General features: G+C 43.7%; 1 protein-coding gene across 2 annotated transcripts in view; it reads right to left on the bottom strand.

The window, feature by feature from the left end:
• Positions 1 to 27,624, bottom strand: part of BMPER (BMP binding endothelial regulator) — a 263,417-nt gene that overhangs the window by 218,029 nt on the left and 17,764 nt on the right. For both annotated transcript variants that reach the window (XM_079932454.1, XM_079932455.1), the window contains exon 3: positions 13,753 to 13,852. In XM_079932454.1, the coding sequence (XP_079788580.1) occupies positions 13,753 to 13,852 (100 nt within the window). The remainder of the gene's footprint in view (positions 1 to 13,752; positions 13,853 to 27,624) is intronic.

Raw genomic sequence — 27,624 nt, 5'->3', positions numbered from 1 at the left:
CGGTAATATATTAAATACGCAGTTGATGTCAAGAGACATGTACTAAACCAGGAAGACTGGAATTTGCTTCCAATTTTCCTCTCTTCCTCACCTTTTTCCAACATGTATTCAACTACCGTGTCCCAGGCACAGTGACTATGGCTGAGAACACTATGGTCCCTGCCCTCACAAAGCCTCTAGTTTAATGGGAGTTACAGAAAATGAAAACACGAAATCACAGTTGTGCCTAGTGTTAAGAAGGAAAGATACTTAATTCCATGGCAAGTGGCCATGGAGGCCAGGAAGTGATGCCTAAAGAGAGAGCTGAAGAAAGGGTAAAAGTCAACCAGATGACACAGGGTGGAAAAGCAGCCAGACAGAGCGAGCGGTACGTGCAAAGCTCCATGACCAGAAGCAGGCACAGAACATGGAGAGAAACAAAATAAAGTCTCCTAACCGCAGGAGTCCAGAACAAGAGGAGGCTAGAGAGGTAAGCAGGAGCCAGACATTACAGGGAGGAAAGGGAACCGCCAAGGGTGAGCACTTGCTAGCACTTGTAGTGTGCAGGATCCATAAGGTATATTCTAGCTCTAAGTGCCATTCTTGATAGATGCTTCTACCTGCCATGCATATCAGAGCTGCTCTGAGTATGGTTGGTAGATTCTGAGGTGATCCTCAAGACTTCCGCTCCCTGATACCTCCACCTTGTGTAATCCCCAGCCCTTGTGTGTGGGCAAGACCTGTGGATGTGATGGTTGTCACTACCATGATTAGGTTATACAAAGATGAAGCGACTTGACAGGTGTAATTAAGATCCCTAATCAATTTCACTTTGAGTCATTAAAGAGGGAAATTTTCCTGAGTGGGCGTGACCTAGTAGGTGAGCCCTTAAAAAGAGTCCATAGGTCAGAGAGACACTCTGCTGTTAGCCTTGAAGAAGTAAGCCATTCTACAGCTACAAGGAATCGGATTCTAACAACACGAGCTTAGAAGATGACCTTGAGCCTCAGATGAAATCGCAGCCCTGGCTGACCTTGACTGCAGCCTTGTGAGACCCAGCTAAGCCATGCTCAGAATCCTAACACATGGAAACTATGTAATAATAAATGACTGTTATTTTAGGCCACTAAGTTTGATGACAAACTTGTTATGCATCAATAGAAAATAAACAGGGGCTTCCCTGGTGGCGCAGTGGTTGAGAGTCCACCTGCCGATGCACGGGACACGGGTTCGTGCCCCGGTCTGGAAGCGGCTGGGCCCGTGAGCCATGGCCGCTGATCCTGCACGTCCGGAGCCTGTGCTCCGCAATGGGAGAGGCCACAACAATGAGAGGCCCGCGTACCGCAAAAAAAAAAAAAAAAGAAAGAAAAGAAATAGACTGGACATTGGTAGCTGAAGGAAGCTCTGTCAGGCTGGTAGCCATTGAAGAGGATTCCCATATTTTTTATATGGATGCCAGGTCCACACCTGATTCCAACACTTTGCATATGATATGACAAGAGACCAGGACCACGGTTCTCCTCTGTCACAATGAGGAACATTCTCAACTTGCCCACTTCAGAAAAGTAAAAACTGACGCACCCCAAGTCAGCAGCTAGCCTTGGAAATCTAATCTTCTAACTTAAAGGCAATCACAAACTCTTCATTTAAACTGTCTTCCAAAATCCCATGGAGTCTAAAACACTGAGGCTGTTAATAGAAGGATTGAAGCAAATTTGACAGAGAAAGCAGATCTGTTTTAAGTTTTCCTAGTTTTAACAACAAAAACAGGTTTTGTAAAGTATGATTTTAATGTTAACAAGATCTTTTCAAACAAATAAGGTCTTTTTTTTATTTAAATGCCAAAATAGCCTGGTTTATATTATAGGAAGCCAATGTATGAAATATAACATTTTATATATCTTTTTTCAGTTAGAGAAAAGGAGGGAGGAAAACAAATCCCTCAAGTTATTGGGGTTTTTTTCTTGCCTTTAAAAACATATTAACGACCTCCACTCAATTTTGGGGGGCTGAATAGGTAAAACTAGTTATACTGTTAAAGGTTAAAATAGTTATAGCTTACAATATACATGCAGGCATCTCATAATCTAACAACTTCAAGAAACACGTCAACAATTCTCCTAAGCTCAAAGTCATGGTAAAAATAACAGTGGCACTGGAATTGAGTTGCTCAGTGATGGGAATGTTTTTCAGAGCAATGTAATTTCCTAAGATGTTTTAAGTGATAGGTCAGAGTCTCAGCATTAAAGCAGCTAGGAGTAAAGCTGCTGGAGACTGCTTTCTGCAGAGACTGACTCTGGAAGGATTCCCACAAATCCGGTAAATGGTTATCTCCAGGAAAGGGTACAAGGTTGCTAGGGTCGAGAATAGGAAGAAGTCTTACTTTTACTATAGATGTTTTTGTGTATTTTTTAAATAAATTTATTTATTTATTTATTTTTGGCCACGTTGGGTCTTCGTTGCTGTGTGCGGGCTTTCTCTAGTTGCGGCGAGCGGGAGCTACTCTTCGTTGCGGTGCGCGGGCTTCTCACTGCGGTGGCTTCTCTTGTTGTGGAGCACGGGCTGTAGGCGCGCGGGCTCAGTAGTTGTGGCTCATGGGCTCTAGAGCACAGGCTCAGTAGTTGTGGCGCATGGGCTTGGTTACTCCATGGCATGTGGGACCTTCCTGGACCAGGGCTCACACCCATGTCCCCTGCATTGGCCAGTGGATTCTTAACCACTGTGCGACCAGGGAAGTCCCTTTTGTGTATTTTTAATTGTATGAATGCATTATCTATCAAAAATATTTTATGAAACCAGGCATACACATACATACTCACAAAAGAGTAAAGCTCATATGAATTGTCTCCTTGGGGCACTGCAGTACAGTCATGGATACTGAAGAGGAAAAGAAAGTAAGTTTAGGGGTTCCCCAAAAAAGTCAACTAGTAAGAAAAGCCACCCCCTCCTAAGCCACATGTTGTTTCCAGTACCTCCACAAAGCTTCTTTGCCCACGTACGTCCTCTGAAATTGCTGGTCCACCCACAGTATAAAAGTCCATGGAATTTTATGTCTATTACTCAGCCATAAAAAGAAACGAAATTGAGCTATTTGTAATGAAGTAGATAGACCTAGAGTCTGTCATACAGAGTGAAGTAAGTCAGAAAGAGAAAGACAAATACCGTATGCTAACACATATATATGGAATTTAAGAAAAAAAATGTAATGAAGAACCCAGGGGTAAGACAGGAATAAAGACACAGACCTAGTAGAGAATGGACTTGAGGATATGGGGAGGGGGAAGGGTAAGCTGTGACAAAGCGAGAGAGAGGCATGGACATATATACACTACCAAATGTAAGGTAGATAGCTAGTGGGAAGCAGCCACATAGCACAGGGAGATCAGCTCGGTGCTTTGTGACCGCCTGGAGGGGTGGGATAGAGAGGGTGGGAGGGAGGGAGACGCAAGAGGGAAGAGATATGGGAACATATGTATATGTATAACTGATTCACTTTGTTATAAAGCAGAAACTAACACACCATTGTAAAGCAATTATACTCCAATAAAGATGTAAAAAAAAAAGAAAAGAAAAAGTCCATGGAGGGAGAAGGGGTGTGACACAGATGAAACTGATGCAGACAAAACTGATGCCAGTGTCTCTCTCACTCCTTCATCTCTGGAGCCCTCCTAATTCTCCAGGTCTTTCCTCCCTCCTTCTTATCTCAAAGGCAAACTATGTATTACCAGGCAGAAGAATGGAGCATTTGGAGTCTGAGCCCTGCTACCTCTGAGCAACTGTGGGATCTTGAAAAAATCACTTCCCTTCTCTAAGCATCTCTGTTTCCCATTTGTTAAATCAGAACGATAATAACCACCACCTCAGGGGTGACTATAACATTATCTATGAAAACCTAAAGGCTGGGGTTTGTCTATTCCAAAATATTCTCTAAATCTAGTTCACAGTACAGTTAAAATGACTGGTAGAGTATTAACCTTAAGGCAGGTCATTCCTTATTTGGAATGTGAAACCTGGGACAAACTGCATCCGGGTCAATCATACATAATAACTACCAGAGATTTTGGTGATGTCTAAAAGGAAGGAAAACCGAGGCTGGGGAGAGAGCTGCTCTTTTGTTTGGGCAGCAGACAATGCACGGTTATAAATGCCAAAAGAAATCTGGTTAAAAGCAAACAACCAGATTGACACATGCATGGAAAAACTCACCGTTATTCCATCTTAAACCATGTAAACAACAGGACAATTTATTCTGTCAACATAGGGAGTGTAATTATTTTTTTTAAGTTTTTTTAAATGCTCATTCATATACATGGTAATCGGCTGGCTCCCTCCAAAACAGCCACATAGCAATATTCTGGAAGGCATTGTCATCTTCCAAGTCATTCTCGAAGCAACGGGAGAAGCAGCTCCTTATTTGTGACCTTGTACTGCTTGAAAGGCAAGCTATAATTAATAATACTCAATCTTTTACCATTAATCATAGCTCTGTTTTACTTTGGTCAGCACTTGGTCTCTATAAATGAGCCCAATCCCCTTAAAATTCTCCATGCATGTTTTGCTCCCTAATTATTTACCAGAACCTAGGATGGTTGTCCAGTTTTGGAAATCAGTGTGCAAATATTTATAGTTTGCCTCCTTCCTTTCATTTTCTGAGACATCATAGGAACTTTTTAAATCAAGTATAAAAATTAAACTATTAAAAAACAACCCATGGGATCACAACCCATAGAAAAATGAGACAAGGCACAGAGAAATCAAAGACAAGAAAAGACTGTGGAAAATAGATCCCACCTGACAAATGAAAGACTATTTTCTTATATCTTTCATCAAAGTATTGTGGACAATTAATATTTTATGCTCTGTATGAAGAAAGAGGATGGAATTTGACCTATAAATGTTTGAAACACACCTTATTTGTTTATTATCCACTAATAACAAACATATATTCAGATAACAAGTACATTATTGTTCATGAAATAAAATTAAATTAAAGGGTGATTAAATTAAATCACCCAAATTAAAGGGTGATTCTCAGTCCAAGTAAATACAGAAAAGCTGCCAGAACCATCTGTTTGCCTCTCAATGATCTCATTTGTTTTCATCAAATAATATTGAGATTTTTCAAATTAGATTAATCTTTTGCCCAGTTATTAGGCTGTTTGGATTAAAATGTATGACAATTATTAGCATAAAATAATCTGAAAAGTACACTGAAACACTTGCTTGAGAAGAATAAGTTATAATTTACTTACTTTTTTGTTTGAAAGAATAATCTGGCTTCATAAAAGGTAAGAACAATGTGGTAAGCAGTGCCAGGTATCCAATAAATACCTGGCGTGGGATCAGTAAATACTTGTTGAATGAATGAATGAATGGAACATATGAGCCATCTGATTGAAGCAAACAAGAACACAAATGCCTATACACACACACACACACACACACACACACACACACACACACACAACCTTCCTAAAAATCCTTTTGGAAATATGAGTTTTCATATTTCTGTCTCAGCAGATTTACTCTACTGCTTCCTTTTAAATACCAACATCTTCTTCAGAGGAAAATAAGCAGAAGTCATGATAGGATTCTTCACGTTTTTGTCTGACCACCCCCCACCCTCCCGTAAACAATCAACAAACAAAAACTTAAAAGCCCAGGAAATGGTATTTTAACAAACGCCCTAGGTGATCATGGGTGGCGGGCAATGCCTAAGAACTACTCCATGCCTCTGTGTGGATCACGACCTTCACCTAGGAGCTTCCCGCAAACAGCTCTCTTTGGATGTGAACTCCTTCTTGATTACAAAAATGAGTTGCCTCTTCTGGAAAGCCTTCCCCAGCACACTCCCCTTGCCCTCTGCACTCTGGCACACCTTCCCTGGAGAACTTACCCCGTTGGAGGGTATTTTTTTGTCCCTCCAGTAGAGCAAGCTCCTTGAGGTCTCGGATCCCCTCTGGTTGATCTCTGCGTCACTAACACCTTGGCAAGTGAGTGATTTAAGTTCTCTGAGCCTTCGGTTTCCTCATACATAAAATGAGAAAGACAGAAGTGACCCTGCTGTTGTGAGGACTAAGTGGTGAGCATAAACCAACTAACCCAGTATCCAGCACTGTGGGGAAACACATCCCTTTGGGACTACAACTATGAAGGTAACAGGTGAGGATAAAGGTTTTAAAATCAACCAGACAATTCACACCTCACCACCCACAGGGCTTCAACAGCACTAAGTGGAAAAGCAAACGCCACGGCTTTCTCAAAGGGTTAAAGCTCTTGGTAAATACAAGCAGGTTCCACTTTTCATCACACCAGAAGGTGACCAACATAGAGAAGACCTTGTTTTCCTGTAGGAACAATATCATCACTGAGCCTGGCCTCAAAACAAACAATAGGAATGATCCTTAAAGACCCATAGAGAATGAGCATAGTCTTTATGGATGTAATATAAACTTCTGTAATTATTTCAAGGAATGAAACGAGACTCCACATAATTACAAATAAACTATGAACACCAATTACAAGTGTTCCCAAATATACATCAGTACACATAGAATACAGATATAAACATAAGCATAAATTAATATGGGAATTTTAAATGGCCCAAATTTCTTAAGAGACTGTCCAAGAAAGAATGAGCTGATGAGATGCCTTCTTCTTTCTGTACTTTCCCCCTATTGGAAGTAACAAAACAAAAAGTAATAACTTCAGAGAGTCTTCAAATGCCTCAAATGTGAAGCATGCTTGATAACTGAGATGATAAAAATGAGGATGATGATATTTTCTCATTGAAAAATAATTCTTAGAAATAAGAGGCATGTAAAACAGTCCCCCTTTCTTCATCTAGCCTATATTCTAAACTTAGTTGATTCTGTTACTGCAGTTCAGTTCATTGGGTGAAATTTTGCAAAAATACCACCATTCAAGTCTTAATTTGTTGACAACTGTCAGTGCTTTCTATATTTCACTGAAAAACAGAAAAGAATTGCTGACCCTCAGTTAGGTTCTTTAAAAGGAACTTGATACCATTTCTCACAAAACCACAGAAAGGAGGAGGAAAATATCCCTTGTAACATGGGAGAAACCCAGAGCAGGAAAGAACTGGGATAGGAGTGTGCACGTGGCAGTCTCAAATAAACAGTTGGCTATATGGGCAGTGTATGGGCAACGTGGCTATGTGCACAAGTTTTTAAGGCAAAAGCAGCTGATTTGCCTAAATGTTGCTAAGTGTAATACCAACTTCTCCTCTAGTCTATCATAATCTTTTAGGAAGAAAGGCTTGAAAACTCTCAAAGGAATAGGAAAGGAGACTAGCCTTGCCTCTTTTGGAGACAATTACAATTTAACCTGTGCACGCCTCTCCCCACAGCACTTTGATTTCCAGGTTTGTCTTTGAGCATCAGACACACAGGGGCACAGCAAGAATGGCAAGTTGGTTCCCTGTAGCTTGGCATAAAACTGAAAGTCTAAATGTCTGTCAACAGGGAGACGTTAAATAAATTATTGTACGTCTGTGCTATGGGATCCACACAACTAAAAAGCATGAACTGGCATGGGAAAATTCCTAAATCATATTACTGTAGAGATATTTTTAAAAAGCAAACTGTGAAAGAATAATTACTATTTAATTTCATTTATGTAAAAATAAAACCACACATACAAAATTACACATATATATAAATGTGTGTATACGTAATAAACTGGAAAAGGTCTGGGAAAGACACAATAAATTGATAACAGTTGTTATTTCTGAAAAGAGTGGGGTTTTGTAGCTCAGAAAAGACTTTACTCCCTTGTTTAAATTTTTAGTATGGTAATGTATTGATGTAGTAGTGAGATAGCTACTACATCAGTAGTTAAAATTAAAAATAAAGTTAAAATTGAAAATAATTATGCTGAGGAAGAGAAAGAAGTTGGAAAAGAAAAAAAAAAGTTTCAGCAAATGATGGGAAGTCCTTTGCCAGTTCTTGGAGCTCAAGTCCCACCACCCTCCCCGCCATTTATTTACACAACTGAATAACTAGGAAGAGTTTTGATAACCATTCACCAGCACTTCAACATTTGAGTTACATTTTCTTGGTCATTATCTACTTTTCTTTCTTTTTTATACCATCATTCTAATGATTAAAAAAAAAATTCAAAATAGCAGGAGAGCAAAGGATCACAGCCTCACAGCTACGAGGGGCAAAGAGATTTCACCCCAAAGATGCACTGACCAGGGCAGATATCGACCAAGAGCCTCTCACAGATGTGCTTCTCATTCCTTCATGAAAAAGGCCCACCTTCTCTCTTCCTTTCCTTTCTTTACCTGGTAGCAGTGGTTCTCAAGCCTCAGCCCCCATGAGAGTCCCGGTGGTGACCTGAAAATGTAGACTCAGGGAACCGGGGGCAGAGCTTGTGATACAGCAGGCCTGCAAGCCTAATGGTGAGACCAGTCTGTCCCCCATCGCTGTCATTTACTAGCTCTGTCGCCTTGGGGCTCTCAGTGCCACCACTTCATGTGTAAAATGGGGCTATGATAGTACCTCCCTCAGCAGGCTGTGGGGATCCAGTGCCTGGCCCTGCGTAAGGCCTATATATATGTTCGAGCCCCTGCAATTTTGATGAAGATGATCAGTATCTCAGTTACTACTGTTACTGGGCAAGGCCCAGGAAGCTGCATTATCATAGGTAAGTCTTTGGTCCACTGCATTTTGAGAAACACGGCTTACACTCACAATTCCCCCAGGTAAGAGGAAGAACAAACAAACACAAACAATACTCCAGGGAAACTCAAAGCAACTGGCTTGGACTATTGTTCCATCCGGTTAGCAATACTAGATTTCCCCTTCCCGCGTGCCTGCTGATGGTAGAAAGGTTTTCTAGAAGGCGTGTCTTTGCTGGGAAGCCTGTTAGACCCACACCCTTCACCCATTCTGCCAGGTTAGGTAGTGCTGTGCTCACCTTTACAAGACGCCGGATCTGTCTGGTGATCAGCTTTAAAAACAGCATAAGGGGGTACCTCTTAACGCAAATGACTTTCAAAATACAGGAGAATTAAGTCCATCAGCTCTCCTGTCACCCTGCGTTAACTGGCCGGAAGGGCTTTGAGGTCCCTTCAACGCCCTGAATCCGCTTCCCGGACCCGCCCCGGAAGGAGAGAAGGGGGCTGGGTTCCGGAGGCGGGAAGCCCTGGTGGGAGGAGCCTCGGAGTCGCGGGCGGAAGTCGGTGTGGCCCCGGTGGATGTCCTGCATCCCGCCTCCCTCCTCCTCCTACCGGTTGGCGCTGGTCGCTGCCAGCGCGGCACAGGGTCCCCGAGAGCAAGAGCAGCGGTGGCTGTGGATCGGGAGCGCCCGCGGGTGTTCCAGGCCCTTCCCCTGCCAGGCACAGGGCCCCAGGTCTGTAGGAACAGGGTGCGAGTCCTGGCTAACCATTGCAAACTTTTTGTGACTTAGTGCAAATCGTTAAGTCAGTTCCTCATCTGTAAAATGGGCTTCATGTTACAGATTTAGCACAGTCGAATGTATGCGTCGACCGCAAAAAAAAACAAACAAAATTGACCCTGAGATAATCTTGCCTGGACATCATTCTGCTCTAAAATAAAGTATTATCAACAAACTCCTCATTACTATGACTCCTCACTGAATCATTCTAAGTAAAAGTTAAAACCTCCAGTGTTAGCACAGAGCACGCCCGTTGGAAGAGGACTTAGGAGAAGCACAGCTGCCGCGGTTGTCTCAGAGTATCTGCACCACACTGAGGATTTGTTGCTGTCCTTGTCCCACTGTGTGATCAGAGGACACGAGATGGGGAGGAGAGGTTTGCCCAGATTCCTGGGGAGGCCAAATCCAGAGTGGTTTCTGGGTTCACACCAAGATCTCCTCTCTACCCAGGTAATGCTCCCAAAAAGGGAGGTAATCCTCCCTTTTTGGTCGTTATTCCTTTACTGCACATATTCTTTGGTCTCAGCTTCTTGTACTTACCCTTGCCCAATGCTAAAGTCCAGGGTATAACCTAAATGCCCAGGAATGGAGAAATGACCCAATGAATGTTGGTACGTTCCCACACAGAATGTTATGTGCCCATTAAGGACAGTATTTCCAAACAAGTTGAGAAGATGTTATGCCCTGATGTTAAGTGGGAGAAGAAAAAAAAAGCAAAAAAAAAAACCAAATAACACAATTCAATAGTAAGATATCAACTAGGTAAACACCTCGACATGGGGAAAAAATGCAGAAAATATATATCGAATATTAACTATTTAATAGTTAATTAAATAGTTAACTGGGTGGTGGGATTATGAGTAATTTATTTTCTGCTTTTCCACAGTTTAGCCTTTTTTTTTTTTTTTTTGCGGTACGCGGGCCTCTCACCGTTGTGACCTCTCCCATTGCAGAGCACAGGCTCCGGACGCGCAGGCTCAGCGGCCATGGCTCACGAGCCCAGCCGCTCCGCGGCATGTAGGATCCTCCCGGACCGGGTCACGAACCCATGTCCCCTGCATCGGCAGGCAGACTCTCAACTACTGCGCCACCAGGGAAGCCCTTAGCCTATTTTTAAAAGCTTCTTCTATGAGCATATGTAACTATTCTAATCAGAAAAACATAAATAAACCAGTGCAAATACAACTGTGTCCCTTAAAACACAGGAGACAAAAACTGTATTATGGAGTAGAAATAGAGAAAATGAAGGGGGCATCTTAAGATGCCCCCTCTACAGCCTGACAAGTCAGCACTTTTCAGGAGTCTCTCTCAGGAAGGTCCACCTCAGGGCAGACTGGGGATTTTGATCTCCCCCAAAAGGCCTGGACTTTACTGTCAGAAAGAGCACTCAGGGCGCTGAATTCACTGGTCTATTCTCGGGTCCAGTTTAATTTGAAGAGACTTTATCATCTTAAGCTCAAAAAGAATACTCATGAAATGTATTTGTCACAAGTATCATTTTCCCTTGGAAGATTAGGATGATCAAAGGAAAGAATGATGATAAAGGAAACAGCAGGACAAGAAGGAAAGTGGGTTACACACTACAGCAACCCAAAGTGCCCTCCTGTACTACGGTTAACGGAAAATGAACCTAATGCCTCGGGCATGGTTCCTTCACACATTCTGCTTCCGCCCTGTAGCATCCAACTCATTTCTCACTGGCGAGGCAGCCTTGCAAGATGAAGATGGCAAATCAGCCGTAAAAAAAATAATTAAATAGAAGAGGTTCTTTAAGGTGAATCAACAATAACTTAGACACACATTGGCTCAGTAATGTATTCTTTTCTTTTTTTAATTTAATTTTATTTATTTATTTTGGCTGCATCAGGTCTGAGTTGCGGCACGTGGGATCTTTGGTGAGGCGTGCGGGATCTTCCGTTGCAGTGCGCGGGCTTCTTTCTAGTTGTGGCGTGCAGGTTTTATTGTTGTTGTTGTTGTTTTCTCTCTCTAGTTGTGGCCCGCAGACTCCAGGGCACCTGGGCACTGTCGTTTGTGGCACATGGGCTCTCTTGTTGAAGCGGACAAGCTCAGTAGTCGTGGTGCGAAGGTTTAGCTGCCCCGAGGCACGTGGGATCTTAGTTCGCCCACCAGGGATCGAACCCACGACCGCTGCATTGGAAGCCGGATTCTTTACCACTGGACCACCAGGGAAGTCCCAGTAATGTATTCTTAACTGTAATTACTTTATCTGACCATCAGCTTGGGAGACTCCTAAGAAGTTACTATTTCAGGTCTTGCATCAATAGCTCTCAGAAGTCACGTGAGTAAAACATCTGCCTCCCAACTCCGTAGGAAAGAGGTGAGAAGTAAATGGTTAATTTCTCCTGCTCCAAAAGGCTTTGGAAGACGCATTTTTATAGTCAAGTCCATCAGGTATTTACAGAGCACCTACTATATTATATTAACTGCCAGGCACTTTGCTAAACACATTGACTGTGTCTCGCCATTAGCTCCCTCCGACACAATTATTATCCTCATTTAACAGGAGAGGGAACTGGGGTAGAAAGAGGTTCCATGTCTCTATCTGCTCAAGTGAAAACGTTGGGGTATTAGTTTCTCAGGCTGCTGTGACAAATTACCACCAGCTTGGAGGCTTAAGACAACAGAAATGTATTATTCTCTCACAGTTCTGGAAAGTAGAAGTCCAAAATCAAGGTGTTGGCAGGGCCATGCTCATCTGAAGCTTCTAGGGAAGAACCCTCCTGGCCTTTTCCCAGCTCCTGGTAACCCGAGGCATTCCTTGGCTTGAGGCAACACAACTCCAACCTCTGCCTCTTGTTTATTTATAGACTTAAACATTATAGTTTAAGTCTATAAATAGTAACTACAATAACTATAGTTACTCACAAACAACTTGGCATTAATCCTTGATGTGTGGATTTCATATAATAGTGTGCGTTGAAAAGTTCAAAGTCCTCCTTGAGCGTAGAGACTTGTGGGTTATCACTAGAAATGGCGCTTTAGTTTACTTGGTCTCTGTGGAGCTCCTTTTGAGAGCTCTACAGAAGGGAGCCTCCCCTTTGCAGCTCCAAAAAAGGATATTCTTCTGTGGGGGTAGAAATCACCTGGTCAAGATCTCTTTCAGAGGTTCCCACCCAGGCTGCACATTAAATCTCCTGGGAGCTTCTTCAAAAGACAGATGCCTTAGCCCCCCGCCCCAGGGCAAGTGAGTCTGAATCTCAGCAACAGAGCCCAGGCGTCTATACCTGCCCCTCTTGTTATACAGCCACCTTCTCTGTGTGTCTCTGTCTGCTCTTCATATAAAGACACCAGTCATATTGGATTTGCAGCCACCTTAATCCGGTATGACCTTATCTTAACTAATTACATCTCCAAAGATCCCATTTCCAATTAAGGTCACATTCTGAGGTTCCTAATGGACATGAACTTTTGGGGAACACTCTGCGACCCAGGATGCATCTTCAGGGTGAGAAATCTCTTTGCAACCCAGGACTTTTGGATTTGGACTTGGCAGTGTGACTCCGGAGCCCACATCCTGAATCACTGTGCTCATTTTGACCTCTGGGGGACCACACTGCATACACTGACATACACTAGATGACCTCAGAGCGTGACCTGGCTCCTGTCCTGAGGAGCTGAGGGTCTACTGAACACAAACAAGACAATGAAAAAGCACATCACTGAAGTATCTGTGTGAACTTCTGGATGCCATGGAAACTTAACCAGGAAAGTGAGGGATGAGGGCTGGGGGACCTTGAGCACAGGCGGCATCTGGGCAGGTTGGGGGAGAGACCTGAGCTAAGGCAGAGGCAACCTAGAACAGTGTGTTTGAGAGAGACAGGCGTGCCAGAAGGCCACAGAAGATGGGGGTGGAGTAAGGGCATTTTAGAGATGCTTCAAAGACAAAGGGAAGGACTTAGATTTAATTTGGAAGGAAAGAAACAACTTTAATAGGGACCAAAATGATAAAAATTGGTCTAAAAGACTCCTCTGGCAGAGGTGGGCAGGGCGAGCGTAGAGCCTCGAAAAACTGAGTGTTGAAACTTCGTGACAGAACAGGCTTGCGTGCGTGTGTACCAACCTGCAGAGGCATCATGTTTACATCTCTTCTGTGGCATTTTAACAACTTGCCTCAGAAAATAAACCAACGATATAGATGCTCGCCATACTTTCATCCCCCACTAGGAGGACCCCCCTTACTACCAACCCCCAACACTCACACACACAGCAGCTTCCCTCCCAACACCCACTTGCACCCAAGCCAAGAGCTGAGTGAAGAGAAAGGCGAGAGAAAGAGAAAGTAAAATGCTCGCAGGAGCAGCCAGAAAAGGCAGCCAAAACATAAATTACCTTTGCACCGCTCACAACAGGCTCCCCTCTGCTTGATGGCCAGGGCACAGTCTCTCGACAGCACTGGGCACTTCTCTCTCTTACAGGTCACTTCCTTGTTCTAGGCAAAAAGGACAAGAAACATCTGAAATCAACTTCAAAACAGAATCCCCGGAATCCTAGCACATGGCTGAGGTTTTCCTAGCTTCCCTCTTCCTATCTTGCCTTCATCTTGGTGAGAAAACTCTGTGATAGCAAATGAGATTTTGCTCTTTCTGGAACAAAAATATCCTTCCAGGAATAAATTGAGATTAGGGGCAGATGAAAGGGGATGAAAAGTCTCTTCTTTACCAGCCAATTTAACCTAGATAACCGAACTCCGAGAGAGAGACAGAGAGAGAGAGAGAGAGAGAGAGAGAGAGAGAGAGAGAGAGAGGCTTTCTCCCGCCCTGCTCTAAGGTTTCTTTTTAGTACACACTATAGAAATGATAATATTTGTGTAAATCATATTTTGCCCATTGGGCTACCTGGGCCAGGACTGCATCGTGAGAACAAAAATATTTGCACACGGCCGTCCAACAATCCTTAATAGTAGAGTGCATTAAAATGCAGCAATCTAAAGTTCCAACTCAAATAATGACAAAGTTGAGTATTGAATCGGCTCAGTAAGAGAAAAGATAATATTCCCTATGCCAAGCAGAGACACAGGAGTCAGTGTTTTATAGCTGTGGGACAGCTGCATTATATTAGCACTTATGCTAATGACAGTGTGGTGAGCATTTGCATCTTTGGTTTTATCCTGAAAAGTTAGCTATTAAAATGACTTCAAGAAGATCCAGATATGATGCATATACCTGTTTGGAGAACAGGATGCACATGAACCAAAAATACTGTATCACAACACTTCAACGAGATTGGAGCTGTAACAAGGTTCTACTAAATGCTAGGTGCCGTGGCTTCCATTCCTATTGAAATGCTGTGAGATAAGTATTATCACTATCTCTTGTTTATAAGCAAGAAAACTGCTGTTCAGAGCAGGTCTATGACTTTTTCAAGATCATACAGCTTTGCAGTGGCAGAGGTGGATTTCGATATTGAGCTCTCAAATGTGTACAATGCCCACGCCCTACCCTGAGTTAAGGCTGGGATGGCCACATTCATTGCCTGATTTAGGGAGAGATCAGAGAGGAGCAACTGACCAGCCCTCTGACCTCGAGATGAATTCAGAACCCTCCTGGAATATGTGCAGGAGAAATCCTGACTCAGCCCTGACAATGACCTTGGGAAGTTTCACAAGTGTAACCAGTATGCTTCAATGTCAAGAATAAGGAAGATCTCCCCACTTCTATTCCAGCACCAAGGAGGGGTGTGGGGGGTGAGGGGTGTGAGAGTGTTTAAGTGTGTGTGTGTGTGTGTGTGTGTATGTGTGTGTGTGTTGGGGACCTGGGGTCCAAGCTGAGCCCATACACCAAATTCTAGCTCTAAAGCAGTTCTCAGATAAAACATGTCACCTTCTGTGCTGCCCTCCAATTCCCTAGGAGTTGCAGAGCCCCTCAAGATGTTCCCAGGGGCTAAAATGATTCTAAAATGAGTCCAAATTGTCCTCTCCTCCCTTTTTGAATGAGCAGAACCTCCGAGAGTCCCAGAACCCCACTCCCTCCAACTCACCAATCACTCCTCCCCCAGAGTAAGGTATATGGAGCCTGGGCACAGGTGAGCCTCACCTTTCCAACAGCTCTATTTCTACACAGTCTTGTTGTCTCACTGCGCTGATGGCTTTGCAAGGCCACTGAAGCATGGGAATAATGAGCCCACCCCGATCGGTGCTGCTCAAATGCCCCCACGTAGAAAATGGCCATCATTACCGAGGCCAATGTGGTAAACACACTGATGGGGCCGTCCCAACACCTGCCTGGCCACTCAAAGAGCGAGCATCAGTTCTCAGCACTGTACCCACTCCTGCAGGGCTGGTGTGCAGACCTTCTGTTTCTTCGTTTATTGGTTATTGGTGTCTGATTGTAAGGTGTGGTTGACCTGAGTAATCCAGTCTCCTTTCCTTTCCCCCTTTTTGGTGTTATGTGATAAAGGTTCTCATAGGGCTAGCAGTGATCCTCACCCTTGCCTGCTAATCAGAACCCGTGTGCAGTTCTTAACAAAGCCTGGCACTGTCTCCCATTCCCTGAAGCTCAGATCTGATTTATCTCAGGACCAGGCTCCCCAGGTAATTCCAGTGTGCAGCCCAGGCTGAGAACCACCACTGTGCGGGGAGCGTTCTTAGTACCAACGGGGCTGAGGTGGGCTCGGGAGCTGTCCACAGTCCCGGCGTGAACGGCTGCCTGCAACCTGAACCCAGGTATCCTGGCTCCGAGCCCTGCAACTCTCCTTCCCTCACCCTCTCTTCTTCATAATAATGGTGGCATCATGACTCACTGTAAGTCATGGCCCTTTGAGTTATGTTCATATTTTTTTCTTAAATACAAACATAATACATAGTTATGGTCACAATTCAAATTAAAGAGGTACATCCTTAAAAATTAATAGAGCCCTTTTGCCACCACCAAAGTAATCTAGAACAACGATCAGGTGTCTATGCTGCTTGGCATTATGAACAGTGACTTAGCTTTGCAAAGTGCAGTTACTCAAAGCCATAGTTTGATACCAGCTGCCCCACCCAGGGCATTACCTCAGAGCATCTGTTACCTCGGCTTTATGCATTCAGCAAAGCTGGCTGCAGCCTTAAGGAAAAGCCACCCCCCAACCCCCAAGTGCATCTCCTCTCTGAAAGGAAGACTCCTCAGACACAAGGAAGTAAAAACTCTAATAGTAGTCAGAGTGGGTGTAAAGTCAAAATTTGGGGTCTAATGTATAGGAAGACACACAGTCTCTTACATATAGGAATTCTTTGCTAAATTAGAAACCTAGCAGCCAATCAAAATCCATAGCAAGATCCCAAGATCCATAATAAATAGCTCGTAATTATAGTTCAGCAGAAAATTTATTTCAACCAGATGATTTGTAGATTCACTTCTGGAATTTTTTGTGTACTCACACACACACACACACACACACACACACACACGCTCGCACAGAGAGAAATAAACCTAAACTTTAGCTGTAGGTTTAGTGAGGTTTTTTCCCCCTTCTGACAACACTTGGAGTTTTTTTATATCTACCAAGGGTCACGCTGGTACAGAGCTGCCAGACCTGATCATTTCCCAGCTGCCTGGTTGCATGGATATAGAGCACAAGCTCAGAATCCCAGGCCCTCAAAGAAAGAAAGAAAAACTGCAGAGAATCGCTGGTGAGAGGCTGATTCCTCCATCTTCTTAATTGAGTCCAGCAGCTACAGAATAAATTCAAGCACAGGTTAATTAAGACCACTCACTTTGCTTTCCCTGATTTTGTCAAGAGACAAAAACACTGGTCTTCAAGCCAGCAGCTCTGGTGAGAAGGGGCACACGCAATGCCGTGTCTTCAGGAATCCCTCTCCACTGGCCGCCTCATCCCCACGTGCACCAAGTGTCCTCTGCTCTTACTCAAGGTCATGGCTCATTCGGTTCACGTTTTCATTCACAAAATGTTTTCTGACACTGACTCACACTTACTGAACACTTTCTATGTATCAGGCTCTGTGCTAAGAATAGTATATGCATTATTTCACAAAAAAATTCCACATCATCCCCATTTTACAGATGAGGAACCAACATTAGTAAACTTGCCCAGGTCACACAAGAGGAAGATCTGGAATACAAATAGAGGTCCGACTCCAAAGGCACGTGCTTAAATGCTGCACTTTGCTACTTCCCAGCATGCAGGATACACACAAGTACTAAAGAATGTCATAGTCCTAAGGCCCCAGGAGAGATTAATACCTTCCAGGTGGTTCCACATATGTGAAATGAGCTCTCTAACAAGAGCTGAATAGCTCCAAGGAGCTGTGTCATCATCAACCATGGGAAGGTCTACAAACACCAGCTGTTTTCTGGTAACAATGAAAGATGCACTATTTTGTATATTGATAGGTATCTATGCCTATCACACCTCTGACAGCCAGACTCACGTCCCCAAGCAAATTTTCCCCAAGATTCCAACCTGAGTTTGAGTCTCCCCAAATCTAAGCCACAGAAATGGTGGTAAAAATGCTCTGGAGGAAAATGTCAGAACATTCTTAAAAACCAACCTAGCCAGTGCCTACGAGTAATAAACGCCATCACATTTTTCATTCTCAGTCTCTGTCTCTCCATGTTTACCACTTTCTAGGGTCAGCCAGCCTGTGATTTACCTGTTGTCAAAGGCATCTGTTTGCATTATTGCCTCCTTTCAGAAAGACCAAATATATCAAAATTCAAAACACAGCCTCTGGGGGCACATGAAATGAAGTGCCAACAAACAAAAAGAAAAGAGGGGCATAGGGAGTAATAAAGAAAAAAACTTACATAGCTGGCAACAAAGCTCTATAGGGACGGGAGCCAAACCACAGCTCCGGCGCAGCCAAGTTCAAACAGGATTCCAGCAGCCAGCTTGCTGTATCTAAGATCTGCCACTAGATGGCAGCACAGAGTCCCTTGGGCTTAGGAAATGTGCCAAGAGACCCGCCAGTGCCTCCTGAGCATTTTTCAGTGTCTGGCATGGTGGGAAATGATCTCTCGCTGATTTGGCGGCGCGGAGCGCGGGGGGGGCGGCTGGTTAGAGAAGATAGCAAATCGCCATTCTGAGATTTTCCTGTTTGCTTTTCTCAACGAGAAAAAAAAAAAATGTTTTTGAGATGCTTTTGTTTTATTTCAAGCCAGTGTCTTGAAGATATTTTTTTTTTCTAAGATTTTTCCAGGCGCAATCCTATTATGGACTATGGAAAGTATTACCTGACCTTTCATTTATATTTAAGCATAATAATAAAATAAAAAATCTGGAGAGGACAACACAGCAGCTGATATGATGAGAGTGATCAGGGAGAAACGTCGGCTGGCAGATGCTGTATTTCTAGACTATGAAACAGCAACACAAATCTCTCGAAATAAGGAAAATGAAAATACCTGGTGCCTTGCCTGCTGATCCTCCATGTGATTAGCCATATTAGGAAGGTGGCAGACCACATGAGTCTCTTCCTCTAGAAGATGGTGTTATTTTCCTTCCATCCTTGGCTTTTATGAAAGCAAAGCCTGCCTTGGAGGCAAATAGCGGTCATTTGGCGAACTTGCAAATTCTAAGTGCCAAATCCTTTTTCAGAAAATCAAGAAGGCCGTGAAGTTGTAATATTTTTTTCTGCCCCAAATGAACAACAAAATATGTCAATAAAGCGCATGGGCCAGGTGATATCAGTAGAGAGGATAAAGAGGTAGAAGTGACTCTCTTTCCTAAATTAAAAACCCTCCAGACTACCCTGCCTTGCTGCATATATGCACACACCCCTGTGTCATTTCCTCACTGTAGTCTTTTTTAGGGAGGGGCCCTAGAGATGGATTCCCCTATCAAAATGCAAATATCCATGGGGCTGGACCCATAGTAATTCTGAATCAGGCGTTCCCTCTGTCATCAGCTACTGTCAGGGGATGGATGCCCAGCACAGTGACTCGGAGAAGGAAAGGAGTGGAAGTTCTAAAGCAGCTGAACCAAAGGCTTGGCCCATGTGCCATTGCACCCAGTGCTGTGTGAACAGGAAAGAAACCACGCAGCAAGCTTCCTATCTATGGTCTGGAAATGTACACGTGCTTAGAGGGGACAAGACATCAGACGTTAGCAGATCACACAAACACTGCAGTGTAACTTCTGACACCAAGTGAGAACTACAGAAAAGAATTCCACCTTGACTCAAAAGCTATCGTTGTCAGTGAGCGCAAATAGGACACTAAGACCCTTAGTCAAATTCTCTTTATTACCGAATTTGTTTGAAGTGCCCACACGGTAGTGTTTCACTATTTGAGAGTCTCAAAATTGCTCACAGAGGAATTTGTTTTTAGGAATACAGATGTTTTGCGTCAAGTTTCCCAAGGAGGAAGGTGATCCAACATCAGCGCATGTATTCTCCTTGGAATTCCCAGTCTCCCCACACATGTAGTCAAAGAGGTCAACTTTTCCTTGAAGTGCTCCATTGTAACCCAATTCCAGGCCCGAAAGAGCCGAAAAAGGAACTTTATGGTACTTTCGAACACCAGTCACAATTTCTCCTAGGCAATATTATAAAATGTCTCATAAACAGAAGAATAATACTTCATGTTTACATAGCACTTTTCTTCTAAAGAGTTCTGCAGACATTATTTCATTAATCCTCACAGGTTTCCTAAGATTTGCAGTTGGAGGAATGGCACACAATGAAGTTAAGTGTCTCAGGTCCCTCAGAGCTAGCTAGCAATGAACTTGGGAAGAGAACCTGGTTCCCAGACCTGGATTAAGAGGATAGCCAGGGAGGTTAGTTGCTAAAACACAGCATTAAAATTTATGGGTGCATCATATTAAAATTAGGTTAGCTCCTACATGACTGTTGAGAGTTCAGGACTAGATTAGTATGTAGTTGAGCGAGTCTGGAAATTTTCTGGAAAGACAGGCCACCTGGGGCGGACATGTGAGGTCTCCCGCCATGTTCCCTGCCCTGTTAGAAGGTAACCTGTGAAAGATGCCACAGAAGGGATGGGCCAAAACTCCAATAAACAGCTCTAACTGCAAAACGTTACAGTTCTAGAATGCAGAAATGTAGACAAAAACTGAAAGAAAAGATCCAGAGGGGGCAGGCTTCATTGATGTCACCGGTTTTGAGAATCCAAAAAGTAAAGTGATTCCCTCTCTGGAACATGTGGTCCGGGGAAATCCTTTGCAAGGGAGCATGAGCCTCAGAAAGGAGACAACACAAGTTTGTACGTGCTCCAGCTGGTCTCCTCTGGACAAAATCTGTTCTTAATCTCTTAGAAAATAATCATGGTGGGGGGGGCGCTGGGAGGGGGTGGGGAGAGACTGAGATAGCTCAGTGGTTGCCAATGGCAGTAGTAAATGTGATTGATGATTTATTATTTCAATTAAGCTTTGACTTGCTTCTTCTTTGTTACTGATAGTACAATTGACTTCTTCATAACTCCTGCACAGGAAGAGCTCGGAGGAAAAAAAAAAAAAAAAAAAAAAGGAAAGGCAGTTTGGGACACTCCAAAGCCTTAGTGTACAAATACGAGGCTCTGGGCCATGTCTCTCAGCTCAACGAAAGTCGAAAAAACACTAACAAAACCATTTCTAAAGCGAAGAAAGTGCGTTTGATAGGGAAAATAACCCAAATTTCCCAGCTGAGGTCTCTTCTCTTCCCCAACTGAGTGAGGTCAGTACAAGAGGTGGGAGGCATCTGAGGTCAGTAGAGGCGGGAGGTGTCAATGGCCCTTGCTTTTACTTTATTATTTGCTGTAAAGAGTCATGTATTTTAATGAAATTGAGAGGAAACATAGCCTTTTTTATTTATACAGATATCTACCATTTCTGATGTTTTACGTTACTTCCTGTAAAATACAAGCTTCCCTCTCATTATTTCCCTGCAGCTTAAAGAACTTTCTTTAGCATTTCCTGTAATACAGGTCTGCGGCAATGAAGTCTCTTATGTTTCTGTTTATTTTAAAATATCTTTGGTCGATGGCCCTTGCTTTTAACGTAAAGTAACATTTCCAGATCTTTCTGAACCACTTCCCCAATTGCCACCACTTTTGCAAATCCCTGCAATAACCAAAGTCACAGGGCTGATCCATCTCTAACCAAACAATGAAGTGGCAACAATAGTTTTCCAGGCAGGTTGCTGAACGATTCAGAATAATAGCACCTGACATTTATGGAACATCTATTATTTGCCAGACTGTGCTCAACGCGTTTCGTGTATTATGTCCTTTTTAACCTTCACAACAAACCTGAGGAACGCACTGATTTACCCCTATTTTATGGGTAGAACTGAGTCTCAGAGAGGTTAAATGGCTTACCCAGCTTCACCACGGCAGAGATTCAAACCCAGGACTCGCTGATATCACAGTCGGTGATTTCATCACTATGGCATACTGCTGGGTTTAGAGGCTAAGATGAGCCATCTCTTCCTTGCAGCCGAGAAATTTAAATGTTTGCCTTTGTTAAGCACTCTCCATTTTCAGACCATTATAAACCTTAGTTTGTGATTTCATTTTGAACACAAGAGTAAAAATAGTGCCTTTGAGGAAAGACAGATGATGTCTCTGACTTAAAAACTCAAAACAAGTCTCAGTCTCTGAGTGCCCTGTCATTTGCCAGACAGACCAGAGCCTGGACCAAAAGCCTCCAAGTCCTCAGGTTTCTTCCTTGAATTGAGCCCGGGCGGGGGCGAGGGGTACTCTCCCAGGAGGCTGGCAGCATCCCACAGCCACACTTTTGGAGTCTTTATGGGAAAGCATCTTGCAAAACATCGCACAATTTATCACACTCCATCTGGGAGTGTTATTCTTTCTTCCCCCAGTCTAGGCTCGGCGAGCGTTTACCCCAGAGACCTGGACCCTGGCAAACGTGGCCTCCCCTGGCCCAGCTAACGGTGCAAACTCTGAACAAAGCTGCCCTTGAAGCCCAGACATTTAAAAGACTTTATGAAGCCCACTGGGGCCCCCCGATTATTTTGCAACAAGTCATATCCCATGAAGAAATTCACTTCTCTGCAACACAGAGGGAGATTAAAGAAAAAGGTAGGGGGGGAGTGCAAGGGGTTGGAGAAAAGAAGTAAGACCCCCTGTTGCTCTGTCTGGCCAGAATCGTGTCTTTTAGTGCCCGTATCCTCTACCAAGGCGATGTTCTCATGATATATGGCCCTAATATGTCACTAAATGACAGTGTTCTCCTGATACTGTACCTTGAAAATATGACACGTGCCAGCAGAAGCAACGGGGGATTAATAAGGAGGCCCTTTTTTATATTTAACTTACCTAACATTTCAATTATTTTTTAACAGACTTTAGTTTGTTGGAGGGATTGTTTGGGGGTCCTAAGCCATTTAAAGATTTAGGTCTGGCTTTTTTTCTTTGGCCTTTTCAAGGAACTCTCAGAACAAAGGAACACAGGCCATTAGACTGTCCCGGCTACTCAAGTACAGCTCAGATTTAAAACAGGGCAGAGTGTCAAACAGCTCCTCATTCTGTTTAATCATATTTTGAAATAGAACCAAAACATTAGCGAAGGCAGAACACAAAAGAAATAACCACCAAATAAAAATAGTAGCCCAAAGAAAGTAGCACTGCCTGGTTTTTATTACACCGTACATCGTATAAGCAAGGGATCTGCTGGCAACACTACATTAATGTAACTGCAATGGATTGAACACAGAGCAGCCAGTGACTGAGTGCAGGGGATCCTGTCGCAGATGCAGCTCTGTGACATCACTCAGGCTCCCAGAAGCAGGCTGGAAAATCAGAGGGTGGACTGTGTCCCCTTCTGCCAGGGGACGGGAGCCAGGTATGTGAACTGAGGAGTGAATGTCAGCAGCCTTCCTGCATGTGATCCACATTCCCGAGTCTACCCTTTTCTCCTCCCAATCAAAAGGGACTCACACAGCTGGGATGGGGCATGGAGTCAGGGCTGCAGAGAAAACATCCACAGACTCCCGCACGGGAAGAAGATATGAACCCAGGGTGAAGGGGAGCACAGGCTGGAAAGTAACACAGCCTCGTGTGCAAGCGGCCCAGCTACCTCTCCCAAGACCGTTGATTATTTTACACTACGGGCACCCTTCAGCACATGACAAGTAATGAATCAGCTTTTTCCTCTGCCCCAGAAGAAAACAAAAAAGGGAGGTGGGGTGAAAATCTGTGAATATTTTTATGCCTTTCTGGTGCGTTCTTTAGAACTAGCAAGAAGAGGATGGGGGTCTGACCCCAACCACCAGCGGGATCGACATCAGAGGGCATTAGCCAGGCTTCCCAGTCTCAGGGACAGCACAGAGGCTGCTGGCCAGGTTGGCAGGGGCATCAGAGGAAGCAAGGAATGAGGGTTCAGGAGTTAAAAATAACAATAACATTGGAGTCACTTCCATAGGAAAGGTCGTGATATGGTGGTTAAGGAAGGCTACCTGGAGATGTTATTTCGGCAGTCCCTCTTCTGACTCATCACAATATAACAAGCTGGGCTCCCCAGCTATCCAAAGAAGCTGTGAACTCAATGAACCCTTTTAATTGTACACACAGATGATTCTCTGGCAATGAAGAGCGAACACATCCAAAACACAGAAACCGAATGTCTTACATCCCATTTGTGTCCTACCAGGGTGATTGGTGGTGACAAACCACTTCTTCTTAAGACCAGCCTTGGAGGGCTGTCGCCCTCTCGCCAGTAGGTGTCTCCTCCCTGCGCCTTCCACCCACAGTGAGTGGGACTCACCAGGTCCTCAAAGGCCCCCTCATTCCCGTGGGTCAACAGCAAGACACTGAGCAGATTTTGCACAGAAGAGAACAGAAAATTTTTCACGGGTTGCCCATGAAAGCCTGCACGCTGGTGGGAGCTACAAAAATACCTGATCTTGACAAGTGAATGGAGCTGACATCACAGGGAATAGGCAGGGCAGAGGAACGGCTCGCAGCCCATCTGTCATCTTGACAAAGTAACTTTCTGGTCACTAGTGAGACACTTTTAAAGACATCTGTACAATTGACCCCGACCACCAGCAATCACAGAGGCTTTCAAAGGGACCCCTGGGATGGCAGACTTTAGGGCTGGTTCCTGCTGTCCTGCCTACTGATAACGGTAAGGGCTGTCTGATGCATCAGGTGATGGAAACATCCCTGCTCCTGGGCTGTATTTACACTGGTACTGACGGCAGAGAGTGGCCGCTTAGCCTGAGGAATGTCAGGCAGGGGAGCAAGGGGGCAGGCGTCCTCTGGCCAGATGGAAGTTCACAGAACTGAAAAAGCCAGCCTCAGACAGCATCCCCCATATGAAGGCAAGCCTGTGAGGAGCTAGGGTTGGTCTGACTCATTCACCAGGGCCATTAACAGCATGTTCTCTTCACCAAGTCTTCCCCAAGGGCCACATGCAGATGTCAGAAAGAACTGGAGAAGCCACAGATTTATTTCATAGGTTTAGAATGTAATTTTAATCCACTAGCTTCCACATTCAAAGTCATTAATCAACAAATGCCAATTTTGCATATAATCCTTTTCTGATTAAGGTGTTATAAAGGAATGAAAATGACCGGTCACCCATAAAACACCATTAACATAAACTTGTTGCTAAAGGGATTCACAACATGTGCCCCATTTTAAAAAAGCAATGCTTGGCCATGATTATTACCCTTCATCATTGCTTTTTTTAAAGGGTTTCATCAGAGGGCAGTTTCTCCAAAGCTTTAACATCTAAAATAAGACAAAAATATCAACAGAACACAAATGGTCTTTAAAAATGTGACATCTTGGCTACGAACTTGGATTTTTCTGTAGGTTAAACATTTGCACCACAAAATTCAAATCTATCTGAATAAAAATCCATGGATCTGTTTAACAAATATTGTTGAGCCCCTGCCATGGGCCAGGCACTGTGCCAGGTTTTTGCTGAGAACAGAACATATGAATCAGATCCATCCTCTGCCCTAGAAGAGCTTCCAGTCCAAGAGGGAGAGGGGCCAGAGCATAAACACGGCAAAAGCTCCTCACATGCTGCAACATGAGTGGATGCGGTCCTAGTCATGAGTTCAGAGGAGGCGAAGGTCTGTTTCAACCAAATTCCACAGCCATAAACTCCCAGAGATCATTCAAATCCTCCTGTTCTTCAGACACTAGGTGGGCCACTGAATGAGCCTCAGAAAAGTTTTGTCATACAGTTCTCTCACTGAGACAGAATTAGACCTACCTATGTCAGACCCTCGGGATTTGACAGCCCTCAGAAGGGATCTCCTTCAGTGATGCCATCCTAGTGCCCTCCAAGGTAGGTGCAGTGACATGACTGGGCATTGCCTACAGTAGAGCAGCCTGTCTTATGCATATCGTGGGAAATACTTTGTGCCACTTTTTTCTTGCTCTACGAAATTGTAATATTTAACACACTTTGCTAGTCTTTCTTCCATAATATGTTTTAGGTAAAGTGTAAAATACCAGCATACTGAATTTTAATTTACATTACAAAACCAATCATCATTATGCTACCAAGTGTGAGCAGTAATATCTACTTTTAAAACCAGTTTTCCATAGGACACATTTTATTTTATAATTATTATTGCTTATTATATACTTTACTACAATTTTATTTGGTTCATTGGAGACAGCTTTTCATCTTTGTCAGTGTATCTGTACAATTTCCCCACCATCCGACTTAATATGCAAAGTAACGTGAGCCATGAAAATGGCAAGTCTTCATTACAGAAAAAGCAGCATTTAGAGTAGAAAGGAAAATTCATAATTTATTTTCGAGGAAGAGAATTAGATCTTCAAATTATAGAATCAAAAAATTACACACCATTAATTAATTGAATTCATTACTTAAAAACTAATTGATTCCATTCAACTGAATCTTAAAATTAAATTAAATTAAACACGGCATATACTCAGTTATCCAACTGATACAGGTACGCACTGGAAGGACCCAGCACTGTCCCAGGCCCTGGGATACAGCATGAACGGGAGAGTCCACATCCTCACAGAGCTGACATTCTAGTCGGGAGGCCTTCAAAAAAACAAAGACACACGTGACACAGTGGCCACTGATGAGGGCTTTGGAGAAAAGGAAGCAGGACAAAGGAACAGAATGACAGGGTGTGTACTATTGGGGAAGAGTGGTCAGAACAAAGGCCCTCTAATAAGGAAACATTTCCTCAGAGGCCAGAGTGAAGAAATGAGAATGTGTAAATATATTGAACAAGTGTGTCCCGGGGACAGGAAAGAGCAGACGCCCTTGTTGAGAAGGTGCCGGGGATCATGCCGGAGTAGCAGACCAGGAGGGGAAGATGCTTTGGGGGGTGGGGCCAGAGACAGCATCAGAAGCCAGATCCGGCAGGGCCTTGTAGTTAGACTTCAGACTGTATGCCAAGTCAGCTGAGAAGCCACTGCGGGATGTTTTGTAAATAAGTGAAAAAATGGGATGTATAGTTTTCAATGGCCACTGCTTGATAATATATTGTCCAGAGGCAAAAGTGATCATGGAGATAGTTAGATATTATAAGATATATTTTTAAGGTTTTGTCATCAAGATTTGCTAGTAGATAGAATATAGGATGTAAGAGAAAGGGGAGTCCAGGACATCATGGCTGATGGCTTAAGAGAATGGAGCAGTGCAGCTGACATTGCTGGCTGGGGGAAAAGAGATTTGGAGGAGGGGTGGAAAATGAGATCTCAGTTTGGGCCATTTTAAGTTTGAGATGCTTGGAGGTGCCAAGGAGACATTTGAATTTACGAGTCTGCACTTGAAGGGTAAGGGAACTGGGAACATAAATGTGGGAACTTTCAGCATATATGTATTTTTTAAGCCATGAATCTGTATAAAAATCACCTAGGGAAGGAGTGTAAATAGAGAAACATCTTGATCGAATGAATCCTGGGGCCCTCCAATATTTAAAGTTCAAAAAGATAAGGAAGACCCAGCATAAAAAGGTCTAAAAAAGAGTAGCCAAATAAACAAAATTCTTATAAACCCAACATTCAAGTGCTGAGAGATCTCTCTATGTGTAAGTCCTTATACACACCCACACCCACCCACAGGCACAAATGCCCACAACTGTCCACGATCGCTGGCTGAGATTATTACATTAACCCAGTGACCACCAGAGGTCACCTTCTCTCAGCACCTGCCACTGTGTCAGATACCTACAGACTGAGATGCTTTGGGACAGCTATCGCTGTCCACCATTTAAGGCTCACAAGAGATGCTGTCTTGGCTACTGCTGGCTACTCTTTACCCCCAGTGCTAATAACCACCATGCCTGCCAAGCTACATCTCCAA

The sequence above is a fragment of the Stenella coeruleoalba genome, assembly GCF_951394435.1.
Source record: "Stenella coeruleoalba genome assembly, chromosome: 9".
NCBI classification, from domain to species: domain Eukaryota; kingdom Metazoa; phylum Chordata; class Mammalia; order Artiodactyla; family Delphinidae; genus Stenella; species Stenella coeruleoalba.
The sequence above is the reverse complement of the archived record's forward strand: the minus strand, read 5'-3'. Positions and strand labels throughout refer to the sequence as shown.